Source organism: Scyliorhinus canicula, chromosome 6 (assembly GCF_902713615.1).
Source record: "Scyliorhinus canicula chromosome 6, sScyCan1.1, whole genome shotgun sequence".
Lineage (NCBI taxonomy): Eukaryota > Metazoa > Chordata > Chondrichthyes > Carcharhiniformes > Scyliorhinidae > Scyliorhinus > Scyliorhinus canicula.
In genome coordinates this window covers 190,083,254-190,097,723 of record NC_052151.1, presented here as the reverse complement: position 1 = coordinate 190,097,723, position 14,470 = coordinate 190,083,254, and the positions used below count along the sequence as shown (strand labels likewise).

At 45.9% G+C, this 14,470-nt stretch overlaps 1 protein-coding gene across 1 annotated transcript in view; it reads right to left on the bottom strand.

Annotated features, from left to right (window-relative positions):
* The window catches only part of LOC119967969 (collagen alpha-1(IX) chain-like), a 184,498-nt gene extending 171,617 nt beyond the window's left edge, over nucleotides 1-12,881 (bottom strand). The window contains exons 1-2 of the mRNA XM_038801070.1: nucleotides 12,796-12,881; nucleotides 12,013-12,086 (exon numbers count right to left, since the gene is read on the bottom strand). Coding sequence (XP_038656998.1) covers nucleotides 12,013-12,086; nucleotides 12,796-12,866 — 145 coding nt within the window. The 5' untranslated portion in view covers nucleotides 12,867-12,881. The remainder of the gene's footprint in view (nucleotides 1-12,012; nucleotides 12,087-12,795) is intronic.
* Between the last annotated feature and the right edge of the window lie 1,589 nt (nucleotides 12,882-14,470).

The following is a 14,470-nucleotide window of genomic DNA, read 5'->3' as shown; positions in this document are numbered from 1 at the left end:
AACCCACACAGACACGGGGAGAAAGCGCAAACTCCACACAGACATGCAAGACCGGAATTGAGCCCAAGTCACTCGAGCTGTGAGACAGCAGTGCTAACCACTGTGCCAACATGGCGCCCTCTAAACCAATTGCTTCAAGCAGAGTTGCATGAGCTGTCTTCTCTCTCACTGTCCACCTTCAACTGTAATCAAATTAACTAATCTGAAACATAGAAAGCTTCTCTACCTTACAAGGCCATGTTTCTAAGCAACACCCGCATGCTTTTGCCTTTTATTTATTCTTCATGTCATAGCCCTCTCTAAACACAATAGATGTCAGTTCTTTAAAAGTATAATATATGCCCTCTCTAAGCATAATAGAAACACAGTTGGAACTGAACCCCCAAACTACAAACACCTTTGTCCAGCATGAATCCAACCATAGGTTTTACCCCTTCCAGACTCAGAAACATTTAATTAAATCCACTGAAAATAATGTTTACCAATACTGTGGTAACTTGAGAGCACAAAGTAGGTAGTTGAATGCATTGTTTAATAACAGGAACTTTTCAATATTAAAAAAACTAAGTTTAACAATAACAGTAACTCAACAGAATGATAGTAACAGTAATAACTGCAAATACACAAGCACTAGTAAAATAGGTCGCATTTCCAGGCACCCTCTTGCTGACTGAAAAAGCTCACCCAAAGCTCGCACATGCTCAGAGCCCTCAACCAATGCCAGTGTAAGGATCCTCCTGTTGATTCCCTTATTTCCCCTTTCTTTATTTTTGACATTATCATTTTTGATCCTGATGCTTGATGGGCATGTATCTTTAAGTCAAGCACCTTAGAGAGTGAGGAATTACAACATAGCACACACACACACACACACACACACACACATATATATATATATATATATATATATATATATATAATTAAAGTGGGGGATTAGGAATGAGATAATAGTTAAGTTGAATTTGCTGCATATTTCATTTTTGTTCTTGTTATAAATAAAAAGTAATTGTGTTTGCATTTACAAACCTGGTGACTAATTATTAGGCCTGAACCCTTAGTCACTTGAACTTTCCCTTCCACAGGAGATAAGGCTTGTGCAGGGATTCGGAGGTCTAGATATACGCTTTGTGCATGGTAGCATTGTGGATAGCACAATCGCTTCACAGCTCCAGGGTCCCAGGTTCGATTCCGGCTTGGGTTACTGTCTGTGCGGAGTCTGCACATCCTCCCCAACTGTGCGTGGGTTTCCTCCGGGTGCTCCGGTTTCCTCCCACAATCCAAAGATGTGCAGGTTAGGTGGATTGGCCATGCTAAATTGCCCTTAGTGTCCAAAATTGTCCTTAGTGTTGGGTGGCGTTACTGGGTTATGGGGATAGGGTGGAGGTGTTGACCTTGGGTAGGATGCTCTTTCCAAGAGCCGGTGCAGACTCGATGGGCCGAATGGCCTCCTTCTGCACTGTAAATTCTATGTAAAAAAAAAAATGCATTTGCTCCAACTCAGAGGCAGTCCTACACCTCTGAAACCTTTTTTTATAAACTTGATCTAGATTGTTGAGGTGCTCCTCGTCATCCAAATAGACTGACACCTGAGAAATGCCTTGCAACAGGTTGTCCATCACAGTCTGAAAGATCTATGGACTGGAGGATATGCCAAAAACCTTCAAGAGTTGTCGATATGCCTCGCTCACATCCAGTTTTGAAAATGTCTCGCATCCCGCAAGAGATCAAAATAAATCTTCCATCCGAGGTCATGGATAAGCATCTAGCTTGGAAACCTGGTTAATAGTGAGCTTGTAGCTACCGGATATGCTACATTGAGAAAGCTGAATAGGCTCAATGATTCCAAGCCTTTGCAGACGTTCCAACTGCTCCTTCACATGTTATAGGTCACTGACCTACGCTTGTAAATATGGGGAGTAGCCTGAGGATCAATGTGCAACTTCAGTGTAGCACTACGCAATGGAACCTGTTCATCCTTAAACACGTCTGCATACTTCGTAACATCATCCTTGGTCACCTTTGTGTGCTTGATCTCGACCCAGTTCAATGGAATTTTGGTGAGTCAGTCCCACCCCAGTAAACTCGGGCCCTTTCCTTTTACCACAGGAGAGGCCTACCCTTGCTTTTTGATTGTTATACATATTCAATGTGGACTTCCAACGCCAAGGTATAGACTTTCTGGTGCACGTCTGAAGGTTAATTTCTGCCAGAGTAAGGGCTGGTGCTTGATTAGAGTACCACCTCAACTTGCAGGTCACTTCACTAATGACGGATGCAGAGGCACCTGTGTCCACCTCCATCTTGATTTGCTTCCCATTGACCACTGCTCTGGTCGAAATAGACTGCTCATGCCTCATTCACATTAAACATGCCTGCTCCAAGCTTTCCACATGGGGTGTCGCTGCTTGAGGCTTCCTCAAATTTAAATTTTCTTGCTCAGCCTTCACTGTGCCTTTTGCGCCCTTGAATTCTGTCCCTAAATGCCCCTTCTTGTTGCATCGGTGACAAACAGCGTCCAGGAACTTGCAATGTTTCATGCTATCAGCTTTCTGCTTGAAGCTTCTTTCTGTACTTGCTGCAGAACCCCCACCCCCACCCCACGCACCACCCTTAGCCTGCGGAATAGGTATAACATTGCTGGAAGCCATTTCCATGCCGAGAAATTTCCAGAGCCTTCTGAAAATTCAGTGTGGCTTCACCCAATAACACACGCTGAATGCTGTCCTTGTTAAAGCCGCAAGCCAGCCTATCTCTCAGCATATCTTGTAACACTGCTCCAAAACCACAGTGTTCTGAAAGCTGGCGTAATTTTGCCACAAAGTAAGCTACCAATTAATCTGCTTTTCAAAAATGGCGCTGAAATTTGAATATTTTAACAAGCATCAAGAGCTTCGGGTTATAGTGATTCTGGACCATAGCAACAAAAACTGCAAATGAAATCCCCACCAAGGTTCTGTGGCATGGCCAGATTCCTCATCAACTTAGAAGTCTTCATCCCGCACACACTCAGGAGAATTGAATGCTGTTTTGCCTCATCTTCTATTCCATTTGTTAAAAAGGAATGCTGCAGCCTCTCCATGTATTTAGCCCAGTCCTTGCTGCCCCCGCCTGCTCCTGCCGGTAAGGTAGGTGGTTTCATCCACGCCGGCTGGAGAAGCATGACAGCGGCGAGACTTCGGCCCATCGCGGCGCCGGGGGCAAGCCAACCTGCGCGGAGCGATTCCCGCCCCCGCCGAATCTCCAGTGCCGGAGAATTCGGGACACGGCGGGGGCGGGATTGATGCCGGCCCCCGACGATTCTCCGACCCGGCGGGGGGGTCGGAGAATCCCGCCCCTGGTATTTCGAGACCTTAGAGTAGGTAGTCAAATGCATTATTTTTAAAAATGAACTTCTTTATATAAATAATTAATTACATTTAACAGTAACTCAGCAGAAATAGTAATACCTATGAAAACAGGAGCAGGAGTAAAACAGATCTTGCTTACAGGTCACCCTCTTGCAAACTGAAAAATCCCACATAAAGCTTGCACACGCTCACAACCCTCAACAAAACAATTCTACAGGAAAAGAACACGCTACTCAAAATGGCACTAACAAATATAAATATAAGCAAATACAAATATAAATCCATTAAAACCACATATTTGTTTTCCTAACATCAGTAAGTCAGCGATGGCAAGATAGGATTCCATCAAAGGCAAGGCAAAAGGATGTCCCCCATCTCCAGGTGATGGAGATGGCACTCCCTACTCCTCAGTGTGTTCCTATAAGCTCTAATGGTCAGCTGTAGCTCTGCAGAAGCCGCTGCTGACAGAGGCGAGCTTTCCTAACCAAAGGCTATGTCTCCCGTAGAGCCAGTTGTGGAGTGGGAGCTAACGGGTGAAAGAGGAACAGCATCACCTTCTTCAATGCAGGAAGAACAGACTGAACCAACACCGTTCCATCAGCCAGGCATACCCTCCACAAATGCAGATGTACGAGAGTTTACAACACGTGGCAGCATGACCAACAATCCTGTAAGGAGGTAAGAAATGTGGGATGTTCCCTGAGATAGAAGAAAAACATAAGAACATAAGAACTAGGAGCAGGAGTAGGCCATCTGGCCCCTCGAGCCTGCTCCGCCATTCAATGAGATCATGGCTGATCTTTTGTGGACTCAGCTCCACTTTCCGGCCCGAACACCATAACCCTTAATCCCTTTATTCTTCAAAAAACTATCTATCTTCACCTTAAAAACATGTAATGAAGGAGCCTCAACTGCTTCACTGGGCAAGGAATTCCATAGATTCACAACCCTTTGGATGAAGAAGTTCCTCCTAAACTCAGTCCTAAATCTACTTCCCCTTATTTTGAGGCTATGTCCCCTAGTTCTGCTGTCACCCGCCAGTGGAAACAACCTGCCCGCATCTATCCTATCTATTCCCTTCATAATTTTATATGTTTCTAGACGATCCCCCCACATCCTTCTAAATTTCAACGAGTACAGTCCCAGTCTACTCAACCTCTCCTCTTAATCCAACCCCTTCAGCTCTGGGATTAACCTAGTGAATCTCCTCTGCACACCCTCCAGCGCCAGTACGTCCTTTCTCAAGTAAGGAGAACAAAACTGAACACAATACTCCAGGTGTGGCCGCACTAACACCTTATACAATTGCAACATAACCTCCCTAGTCTTAAACTCCATCCCTCTAGCAATGAAGGACAACATTCCATTTGTCTTCTTAATCACCTGGCACCTGTAAACCAACCTTCTGTGACTCATGCACTAGCACACCCAGGTTTCTCTGCACAGCGGCATGCTTTAATATTTTATCGTTTAAATAATAATCCTGTTTGCTGTTATTCCTACCAAAATGGATAACCTCATATTTGTCAACATTGTATTCCATCTGCCAGACCCTAGCCCATTCACTTAACCTATCCAAATCCCTCTGCAGACTTCCAGTATCCTCTGCACTTTTTGCTTTACCACTCATCTTAGTCTCATCTGCAAACTTGGACACATTGCCCTTGGTCCCCAACTCCAAATCATCTATGTAAATTGTGAACAATTGTGGGCCCAACACGGATCCCTGAGGGACACCACTAGCTACTGATTGCCAACCAGGGAAACACCCATTAATCCCAACTCTTTGCTTTCTATTAATTAACCAATCCTCTATCCATGCTACTACTTTACCCTTAATGCCATGCATCTTTATCTTATGCAGCAACCTTTTGTGTGGCACCTTGTCAAAGGCTTTCTGGAAATCCAGATATACCACATCCATTGGCTCCCCGTTATCTACTGCACTGGTAATGTCCTCAAAAAATTCCACTAAATTAGTTAGGCATGACCTGCCCTTTATGAACCCATGCTGCGTCTGCCCAATGGGACAATTTCTATCCAGATGCCTCGCTATTTCTTCCTTGATGATAGATTCCAGCATCTTCCCTACTACCGAAGTTAAGCTCACTGGCCTATAATTTCCTGCTCTCTGCCTACCTCCTTTTTTAAACAGTGGTATCACGTTTGCTAATTTTCAATCCACCGGGACCACCCCAGAGTCTAGTGAATTTTGGTAAATCATCATTAGTGCATCTGCAATTTCCCTAGCCATTTCTTTTAGCACTCTGGGATGCATTCCATCAGGGCCAGGAGACTTGTCTATCTTTAGTCCCATTAGCTTGCCCATCACTACCTCCTTAGTGATAACAATCATCTCAAGGTCCTCACCTGTCATAGCCTCATTTCTATCAGTCGCTGGCATTTTATTTGTGTCTTCCACTGTGAAGACCGACCCAAAAAACCTGTTCAGTTCCTCAGCCATTTCCTCATCTCCCATTATTAAAACTCCCTTCTCATCCTCTAAAGGACCAATATTTACCTTAGCCACTCTTTTTTGTTTTATATATTTGTAAAAACTTTTACTGTCTGTTTTTATATTCTGAGCAAGTTTACTCTCATACTCTATCTTACTCTTCTTTATAGCTTTTTTAGTAGCTTTCTGTTGCCCCCTAAAGATTTCCCAGTCCTCTAGTCTCCCACCAATCTTTGCCACTTTATATGCTTTTTCCTTCAATTTGATACTCTCCCTTATTTCCTTAGATATCCACGGTCGATTTTCCCTTTTTCTACCGTCCTTCCTTTTTGTTGGTATAAACCTTTGCTGAGCACTGTGAAAAATTGCTTGGAAGGTTCTCCACTGTTCCTCAACTGTTCCACCATAAAGTCTTTGCTCCCAGTCTACCTTAGCTAGTTCTTCCCTCATCCCATTGTAATCTCCTTTGTTTAAACACAAAACATTAGTATTTGATTTTACTTTCTCACCCTCCATCTGTATTTTAAATTCCACCATATTGTGATCGCTCCTTCCGAGAGGATCCCTAACTATGAGATCATGAATCAATCCTGTCTCATTACACAGGACAAGATCTAGGACCGCTTGTTCCCTCGTAGGTTCCATTACATACTGATGGAGATGATGCAGGGCAGACAGACATGCTCAGCTGGATGGAAATGCAGAGCCCCAAGTAAGCAAGAAAGATGGGTATCTCTGAAGCAGCAGAGGGAGACGTGTGCCCAAGTAGCAAAGTCCCCTAAAGCAGTGCAGTCATGGGAGGTGTCCATTTGTGACACGCGTTCCTTTATGCCCTGGACATTTGAGCACCTGAGCTCTTCTATGGCCAACCTCACAGAGTCAAAAGGAGCATTACTTGGAGTGGATGCAACAAAAATGGGGGGCGGCACAGTTGTACAGTGGTTAGCACTGCTGCCTCACAGCTCCAGGGTCCCAGGTTCAATTCCGGCCTCGGGTGACTATCTGTGTTGAGTTTACAATTTCTCCCTGTGTGTGCGTGGAGTTCCTCCGGGTTCTCCGGTTTCCTCCCACAGTCTAAAGATGTGGGTTAGGTGGATTGGCCATGCTAAATTGTCCCTTAGTGTCCAAAAGGTTAGGTTGGGTTACTGGGCTACAGGGATAGGGTGGAGGTCTGGGATTAAGTAGGGTGCTCTTACCAAGGGCAGACTCGATGGGCCGAATGGACCCCTTCTGTACTGTAAATTATGGCACGCATAAAACGCATAACTGACAGTTTGGCATGAAAGAGTGGAAAGTAGGAAAGCACAGTGCAACTACTGTTAGTGAAAATCATTGATAGCCAGTTCAGGAGAGACCGTGTCAGAAAGTTATCACAGACTGGAGTAAGAGCATCTTAATAGTGCAATATGGAAATCTCCCAGTAGTAACTCAGACAGGTTGAAGCCGTAAATTGAATAGATTAGGCAATGAAATAAGGGCTACAGAAGAGTCTCGGAACAGAACGAGAAGCAGAAGAACTCAATTGTGAAGTTTGACGATTGTTAGAACAATCTAATAAGAATGACAAAGCAAAGGAATTAGATAGTTGGGGAGTTTAAGACCATAAGACCATAAGACATAGGAGTGGAAGTAAGGCCATTCGGCCCATCGAGTCCACTCCGCCATTCAATCATGGCTGATGGGCATTTCAACTCCACCTACCAGCATTCTCCCCGTAGCCCTTAATTCCTCGCGACATCAAGAATTTATCTATCTCTGCCTTGAAGCCATTTAGCGTCCCGCCCTCCACTGCACTCTGCGGCAATGAATTCCACAGGCCCACCACTCTCTGGCTGAAGAAATGTCTCCGCATTTCTGTTCTGAATTTACCCCCTCTAATTCTAAGGCTGTGCCCACGGGTCCTCGTCTCCTCGCCTAACGGAAACAGTTTCTTTGCGTCCACCCTTTCTAAGCCATGTATTATCTTGTAAGTTTCTATTAGATCTCCCCTTAACCTTCTAAACTCCAATGAATACAATCCCAAGATCCTCAGCCGTTCATCATATGTTCATCATCATTCGGGGCAGCAGGGTAGCATCGTGGTTAGCATAAATGCTTCACAGCTCCAGGGTCCCAGGTTCGATTCCCGGCTGGGTCACTGTCTGTGTGGAGTCTGCACGTCCTCCCCCTGTGTGCGTGGGTTTCCTCCGGGTGCTCCGGTTTCCTCCCACAGTCCAAAGATGTGCGGGTTAGGTGGATTGGCCATGCTAAATTGCCCGTAGTGTCCTAATAAAAAGTAAGGTTAAGGGGGGGGTTGTTGGGTTACGGGTATAGGGTGGATACGTGGGTTTGAGTAGGGTGATCATGGCTCGGCACAACATTGAGGGCTGAAGGGCCTGTTCTGTGCTGTACTGTTCTATGTTCTATGTTCTATGTTAGACCCCCCATTCCAGGGATCATCCGTGTGAATCTCCGCTGGACACGCTCCAGTGCCAGTATTCCTTCCTGAGATGTGGGGCCCAAAACTGGACACAGTACTCCAAATGGGGCCTAACCAGAGCCTTATAAAGGCTCAGTAGCACATCGCTGCTTTTATATTCCAACCCTCTTGAGATAAATGACAACATTGCATTCGCTTTCTTAATCACAGATTCAACCTGCATGTTTACCTTTAGGGAATCCTCGACTAGCACTCCCAGATCCCTTTGTACTTTGGCATTATGAATTTTCTCACCGTTTAGAAAGTAGTCTATGCTTGGATTCTTTTTTCCAAAGTGCAAGACCTCACATTTTCTCACGTTGAATTGCATCAGCCATTTCCTGCACCACTCTCCCAAACTGTCTAGATCCTTCTGCAGCCTCCCCACTTCCTCAGCACTACCTGCCTGACCACCTAACTTCGTATCATCGGCAAACTTTGCTAGAATGCCCCCAGTCCCTTCATCCAGATCATTAATATATATGGTGAACAGCTGCGGCCCCAACACTGAACCCTGTGGGACACCGCTGGTCACCGGCTGCCATTCCGAAAAAGAACCTTTTATCCCAACTCTCTGCCTTCTGTCAGACAGCCAATCCTCAACCCATGCCAGTAGCTTACCTCGAACACCATGGGCCCTCACCTTACTCAGCAGCCTCCTGTGTGGCACCTTATCAAAGGCCTTTTGGAAATCCAGATAGACCACATCCACTGGGTTTCCCTGGTCTAACCTACTTGTCACCTCCTCAAAGAATTCTAACAGGTTCGTCAGGCACGACCTCCCCTTACTAAATCCATGTTGACTTGTTCTAATCTGACCCTGCTCTTCCAAGAATTTAGAAATCTCATCCTTAACGATCGATTCTAGAATTTTACCAACAACCGAGGTTAGGCTAATTGGCCTATAATTTTCCATCTTTTGTCTTGATCCTTTCTTGAACAAGGGGGTTACAACAGCGATCTTCCAATCGTCCGGGACTTTCCCTGACTCCAGTGATTTTTGAAAGATCTCAACCAACGCTTCCGCTATTTCTTCAGCCACCTCTCTCAGAACTCTAGGGTGTAGCCCATCGGGGCCAGGAGATTTGTCAATTTTAAGACCTTTTAGCTTTTTTAGCACCATCTCTTTTGTAATGGCAACCATACTCAACTCAGCCCCCTGACCCTCTATAATTTTTGGGATATTACTCATGTCTTCCACTGTGAAGACAGACGCAAAGTACTTATTAAGTTCTCCAGCCATTTCCTCGTCTCCCATCACTAGCCTTCCGGAATCAGTTTGAATTGGCCCAATGTCTACTTTGGCCTGTCGTTTGTTTCTTATGTATTGAAAGAAACTTTTACTATCATTTCTTATATTACTGGCTAGCCTGCCTTCATATTTGATCCTCTCCTTCCTTATTTGTCTCTTTGTTAACCTGTTTGTTTTTGTAGCCTTCCCAATCTTCTGATTTCCCAGTGCTTTTGGCCACTTTATAGGATCTCTCTTTTTCTTTGATACATTTCCTGACCTCCATTGTCAGCCATGGCTGTCTAATCCCTCCCCGGATAATCTTTCTTTTCTTGGGGATGAACCTCTGTACAGTGTCCTCAATTATGCATACAAACTCCTGCCATTTTTGCTCTACTGTCTTCCCCACTAGGGTCTGCTTCCAGTCGATTTTCGCCAGTTCCTCTCTCATGCCCTCGTAATTACCTTTATTTAACTGTAACACCATTACATCCGATTTTGCCTTCTCTCTTTCAAACTGCAGACTGAACTCAATCATATTATGATCGCTGCTTCCTAAGTGTTCCCTTACTTTAAGATCTTTTATAAAGTCTGGTTCATTACATACCACTAGGTCCAGAATAGCCTGCTCCCTTGTGGGCTCCATGACAAGCTGTTCCAAAAAGCCATCTTGTAAGCATTCCATGAATTCCTTTTCTTTGGATCCACTGGCTACGTTATTTACCCAATCCACCTGCATATTGAAGTCCCCCATGATCACCGTGACCTTGCCTTTCTGACATGCCTTTTCTATTTCCCGGTACATATTGCGCCCCTGGTCCTGACCACTGTTAGGAGGTCTGTACATAACTCCCATTATGGTTTTTTTGCCTTTGTGGTTCCTCAATTCTACCCACACAGACTCCACATCATCCGACCCTATGTCGTTTAGTGCCATAGATTTAATTTTGTTCTTAACTAACAAGGCAACCCCACCCCCTCGGCCCACCTCCCTGTCTTTTCGATAGGTTGTATATCCTTGGATGTTTAACTGCCAGTCCTGAACCCCCTGCAGCCATGTCTCTGTGATGCCTACCACATCATAATCATTCACGATGATCTATGCCATTAGTTCGTCTACTTTGTTACAAATGCTGCGAGCATTCAGGTAAAGTGCCTTAATGCTAACTTTCTTATCATTACAGATATTGGAAGTCCTAAGATGTCCAAAGTTATCCTTCCTTTTTGTTGAATTCCTAGTCTGCCTCAAGCTTAAATCCACCTGCCTACATGTTATCCTCCTGCGTATCTTGCCATTTAACTCCATGCTCCCTGTCGCTTTCACTTTCCCTTCCCCCCAACTCAGAAGTTTAAAGTCCTACTGACCACCCTATTTATCCTCTTCGCTAGAACACTGGTTCTAGATCGGTTCAGGTGGAGACCGTCCCAACGGTACAGATCCCCCCGGTTCCAAAACTGATGCCAATGTCCCATGAAGTGGAATCCCTCTTTCCCACACCAATCCCTTAGCCACGTGTTTACTTCCCTAATTTTCTTGTCCCTATGCCAATTGGTTTATACTGGGATGTACCATGAGGGTCAACTGCTTTGTCACATTGGTCAGTTTGTACTGAAGTCCTTGGAGATGGGACCTTTTCGGTTAAATTGAGGCTAATTGCTCAGGGGTTTGAAGAGCGACTGGGTGATACAGATGTCGGCGTGGATTCTTTCAACACCTGGAAAAATAACCTTAGCTGCAAAAACCGAGATCTTGGGCGGGATTCTGTGATCCTGAGGCTAAGTGCTGACGCCATCGGAAACGCCATCGCGTTTCTCGATGGCATCAACACAGCCTCAGGATCAGCAATTCTGGTCCCTACAGTGGGCCAGCACAATATTGGAGCGGTTCACGCCACTCCAGGTGCTGATCCCGGCATCAAATGGGCGCCACGCGATCCACCAGTGCCAACACGCGCATGCGCAGTGGCTTCCTTCAACGCACAGGCCCTGAAGCAACATGGCGCAGGACTACAGGGGCTGGCGTGGAAGAAAGGAGGCCCCCAGCCAGAGAGGCCAGCCCGCCGATCGGTGGGCCCCGATTGTGGGCCAGGCCACATTGGAGGCCGCCCCCGGGGTTGGACGTCCCCCCCCCCCCCACAGGCCACCCTGCCCCCCCCCCCCTTCCACGCTGAGTTCCCGCCGGTTGAGAGCAGGTGTGGACGCCTTTTTTTTTACAACGGCCGCTCGGCCCATCCCGGGCCAAGAACCGGCGGGGCGGCCACGGAGAGCGGCCCCGGACCGGCGCCGTGCCAACCACGCCAGTCCCAATGGTGCCGATTCTCCGCTCTGCAGGGTGGGGGGATGTGTGGGGTGTGGGGGTGGGGGGGAATGCCTCAAACACTTTAATATGCTTTAGTCACTAGTCAGAGTGGGGAGTGGCCATGCCATTATCATGCTGTACACTGAAGAGTTCTGGCTGAGCACCGGGAGTTAAAAGTATGGGTGAGAGCCCTGAAGATGGAATGTCATCCATTGTACCTACCCATAAAGAGCTGGTGAGTTGCTGCCGCTGGTGAAGTGACCACGCTGAGACAGAAGCAATAGACAGGAACTGCCCTGGAATCCAAAACACAATTCTCAGTCCAAGTGTGCAATCTGCTTTGTAAATAATCATTTTTTTTAAACGACTGAAACTTGCAATCTAAACTTTCAAACAAAAGCTAAAATCGCAAACCATGTACTTTTTTCCTAAATTGGTGTCTCCTGGAACAATAATTCTCCTCCCCTCAGATAGTCACACTCATTTAATTCTGACCTCTTCGGTATCCCTGATTTTAATCACCCCATCTTGGGTGGCCCTGCTATCAACTACCAGGGACACAAGTCCTGGACTTTCCTCCCTAAACCTCTCGGCCTCATCTTCCTCCTTTGAAACTCCTCTTCACCCGCCTCTTTGACCAAAGTTTTGATCACCTGTTTTCCTTTTGAATGCTGGGTGTGAAGTTTTTATTTCATTGTGCCTCAGTGAAACGTCTTGTGCTCTTATTACATTGGAGATCAGTAAGAAGTCTGACAACACCAGGTTAAAGTCCAACATGTTCGTTTCAAACACTAGCTTTCGGAGCACTGCACCTTCCTCAGATGATGTTCTATAAAAATATGTCTTTTTTTTCCAGTTTCTTATTAATGCATTTCCAATCGTGTATGTCGAAATACATAGTCTTTCACGTTTATGGTCACTGAATTTTAAATGGTTCCAAATGATTCTAAATACTGTAACAAAAAAAAAGTCAGCATTAAGTTTGTGTGACAATGGTTTTCCTACCAGCCGTGTGGGCGCCTGAATCTCCTCATCTTCTCTAGCAGGCTTGTTTCAAGTTGGCATTTGAAATACATTTCATGCAATTTCCTCCTGATGCCCAGCTCTCGAAGTCTTTGATCAGGTCATGCGGAGAGCTCGGGAATAATCGACGGACAAGTCTGTTGAGCAAAAGAAACCCCCCCAGCTGCTGTGATCCGCACCAGCATCGATCCAAGCTCTTTGCCTGCATTCAATCTTGCCGGATTTTCACTCGCTCTGTGGGCGGTTAAACCCCCGCCTGGGGCAATCCTTCCTTCCCACGTTTCCAATACAATTGAAGCTTGTCGAATGGAGCTGTGAGTGTGAACAGAGCTGGGAGAAAGGAGCCAATGAGGTTCTCTCTCCTTTGCAATTCTGCCCACCAAGTGCCGGGTCCAGACACAGTACAAATGTCCCAACTCGTGTTGCTGTCACGCCTAAGAATTTGTCACGTTATTTTTTTTATTGAATGGATCTTTGAGCCGACGATAGACCCTTGGGACTTTCAAAAAAGATTGATTTTAGTGACTAACAGAAGGACAGACTTGCATTTAGAACATAGAACATAGCATTTAGAACATTGCATTTAGAACATAGTACAGCACAGAACAGGCCCTTCGGCCCTCGATGTTGTGCCGAGCCATGATCACCCTACCGCACTTTACACAACCTCATGGTGTGAGAGCGGGGTGGCAGCGTGGCACAGTGGTTAGCACTGCCCCTTAGTGCCCAGAAGGTTAGGTTGGGTTATGGGGTTAGCTTGGGGACCTGGGCCTCGGTAGGTGGGTCGATGCAGTTTCGATGGGCTGAATGGCCTCCTTCGCTGCATTGTTGCAATTCTATTATTCTATGTCCCCAACGCAGTTTACAACCGATGAAGTATTTTGATGTGTAAAGTCTGGATGGTTCCCCCATGCTGCCACACCTCTACCAGTTCCTTCTCCTCTGCTGGGGAGAGGCTGTTTCCCACAGGGCAAGTGTGATGCAAACATCGTCGCATTATACAAGAACTAAGGCAATTGTGGGGATTGCAACAAGTACCAAGGTGGCACACTCCTCAGTATCACTGGGAGGGCCTTTGTCAGAGTCATTCTAATAAGGTTGCATCAACTAACCAGCAGAACATATACAGAGGCACAATGTGACTTCAGAGTCGGCAGGTCCATGGTAGATATGATCTCCCAACAACAGCTTCAAGAGAATTGCAGAGAATGGTAAACACCACCCTGCTTAGAAACATAGAAAATAGGAGGAGGAGTCCATTCAGCCCTTCATTATAGTAAGAAGTCTTACAACACCAGGTGAAAGTCCAACAGTTTTGTTTCAAATCACTAGCTTTCAGAGCACTGTTCCTTCCTCAGGTGAATGAAGAGGTATGTTCCAGAAACATATATACAGACAAAGTCAAAGAAGCCAGACAATGCTTTGAATGCGAGCATTTGCAGGTAATTAAGTCTTTACAGATCCAGAGATAGGGGGTAACCCCAGGTTAAAGAGATGTGAATTGTCTCAAGCCAGGATAGTTGGTAGGATTTTGCAAGCCCAGACCAGATGGTGGGGGATGAATGTAATGCAACATGAATCCAAGGTCCCGGTTGAGGCTCCTTCAGTACTACACTGGATTGTCAGCACTCCCTCAGACTACACTGGATTGTCAGTA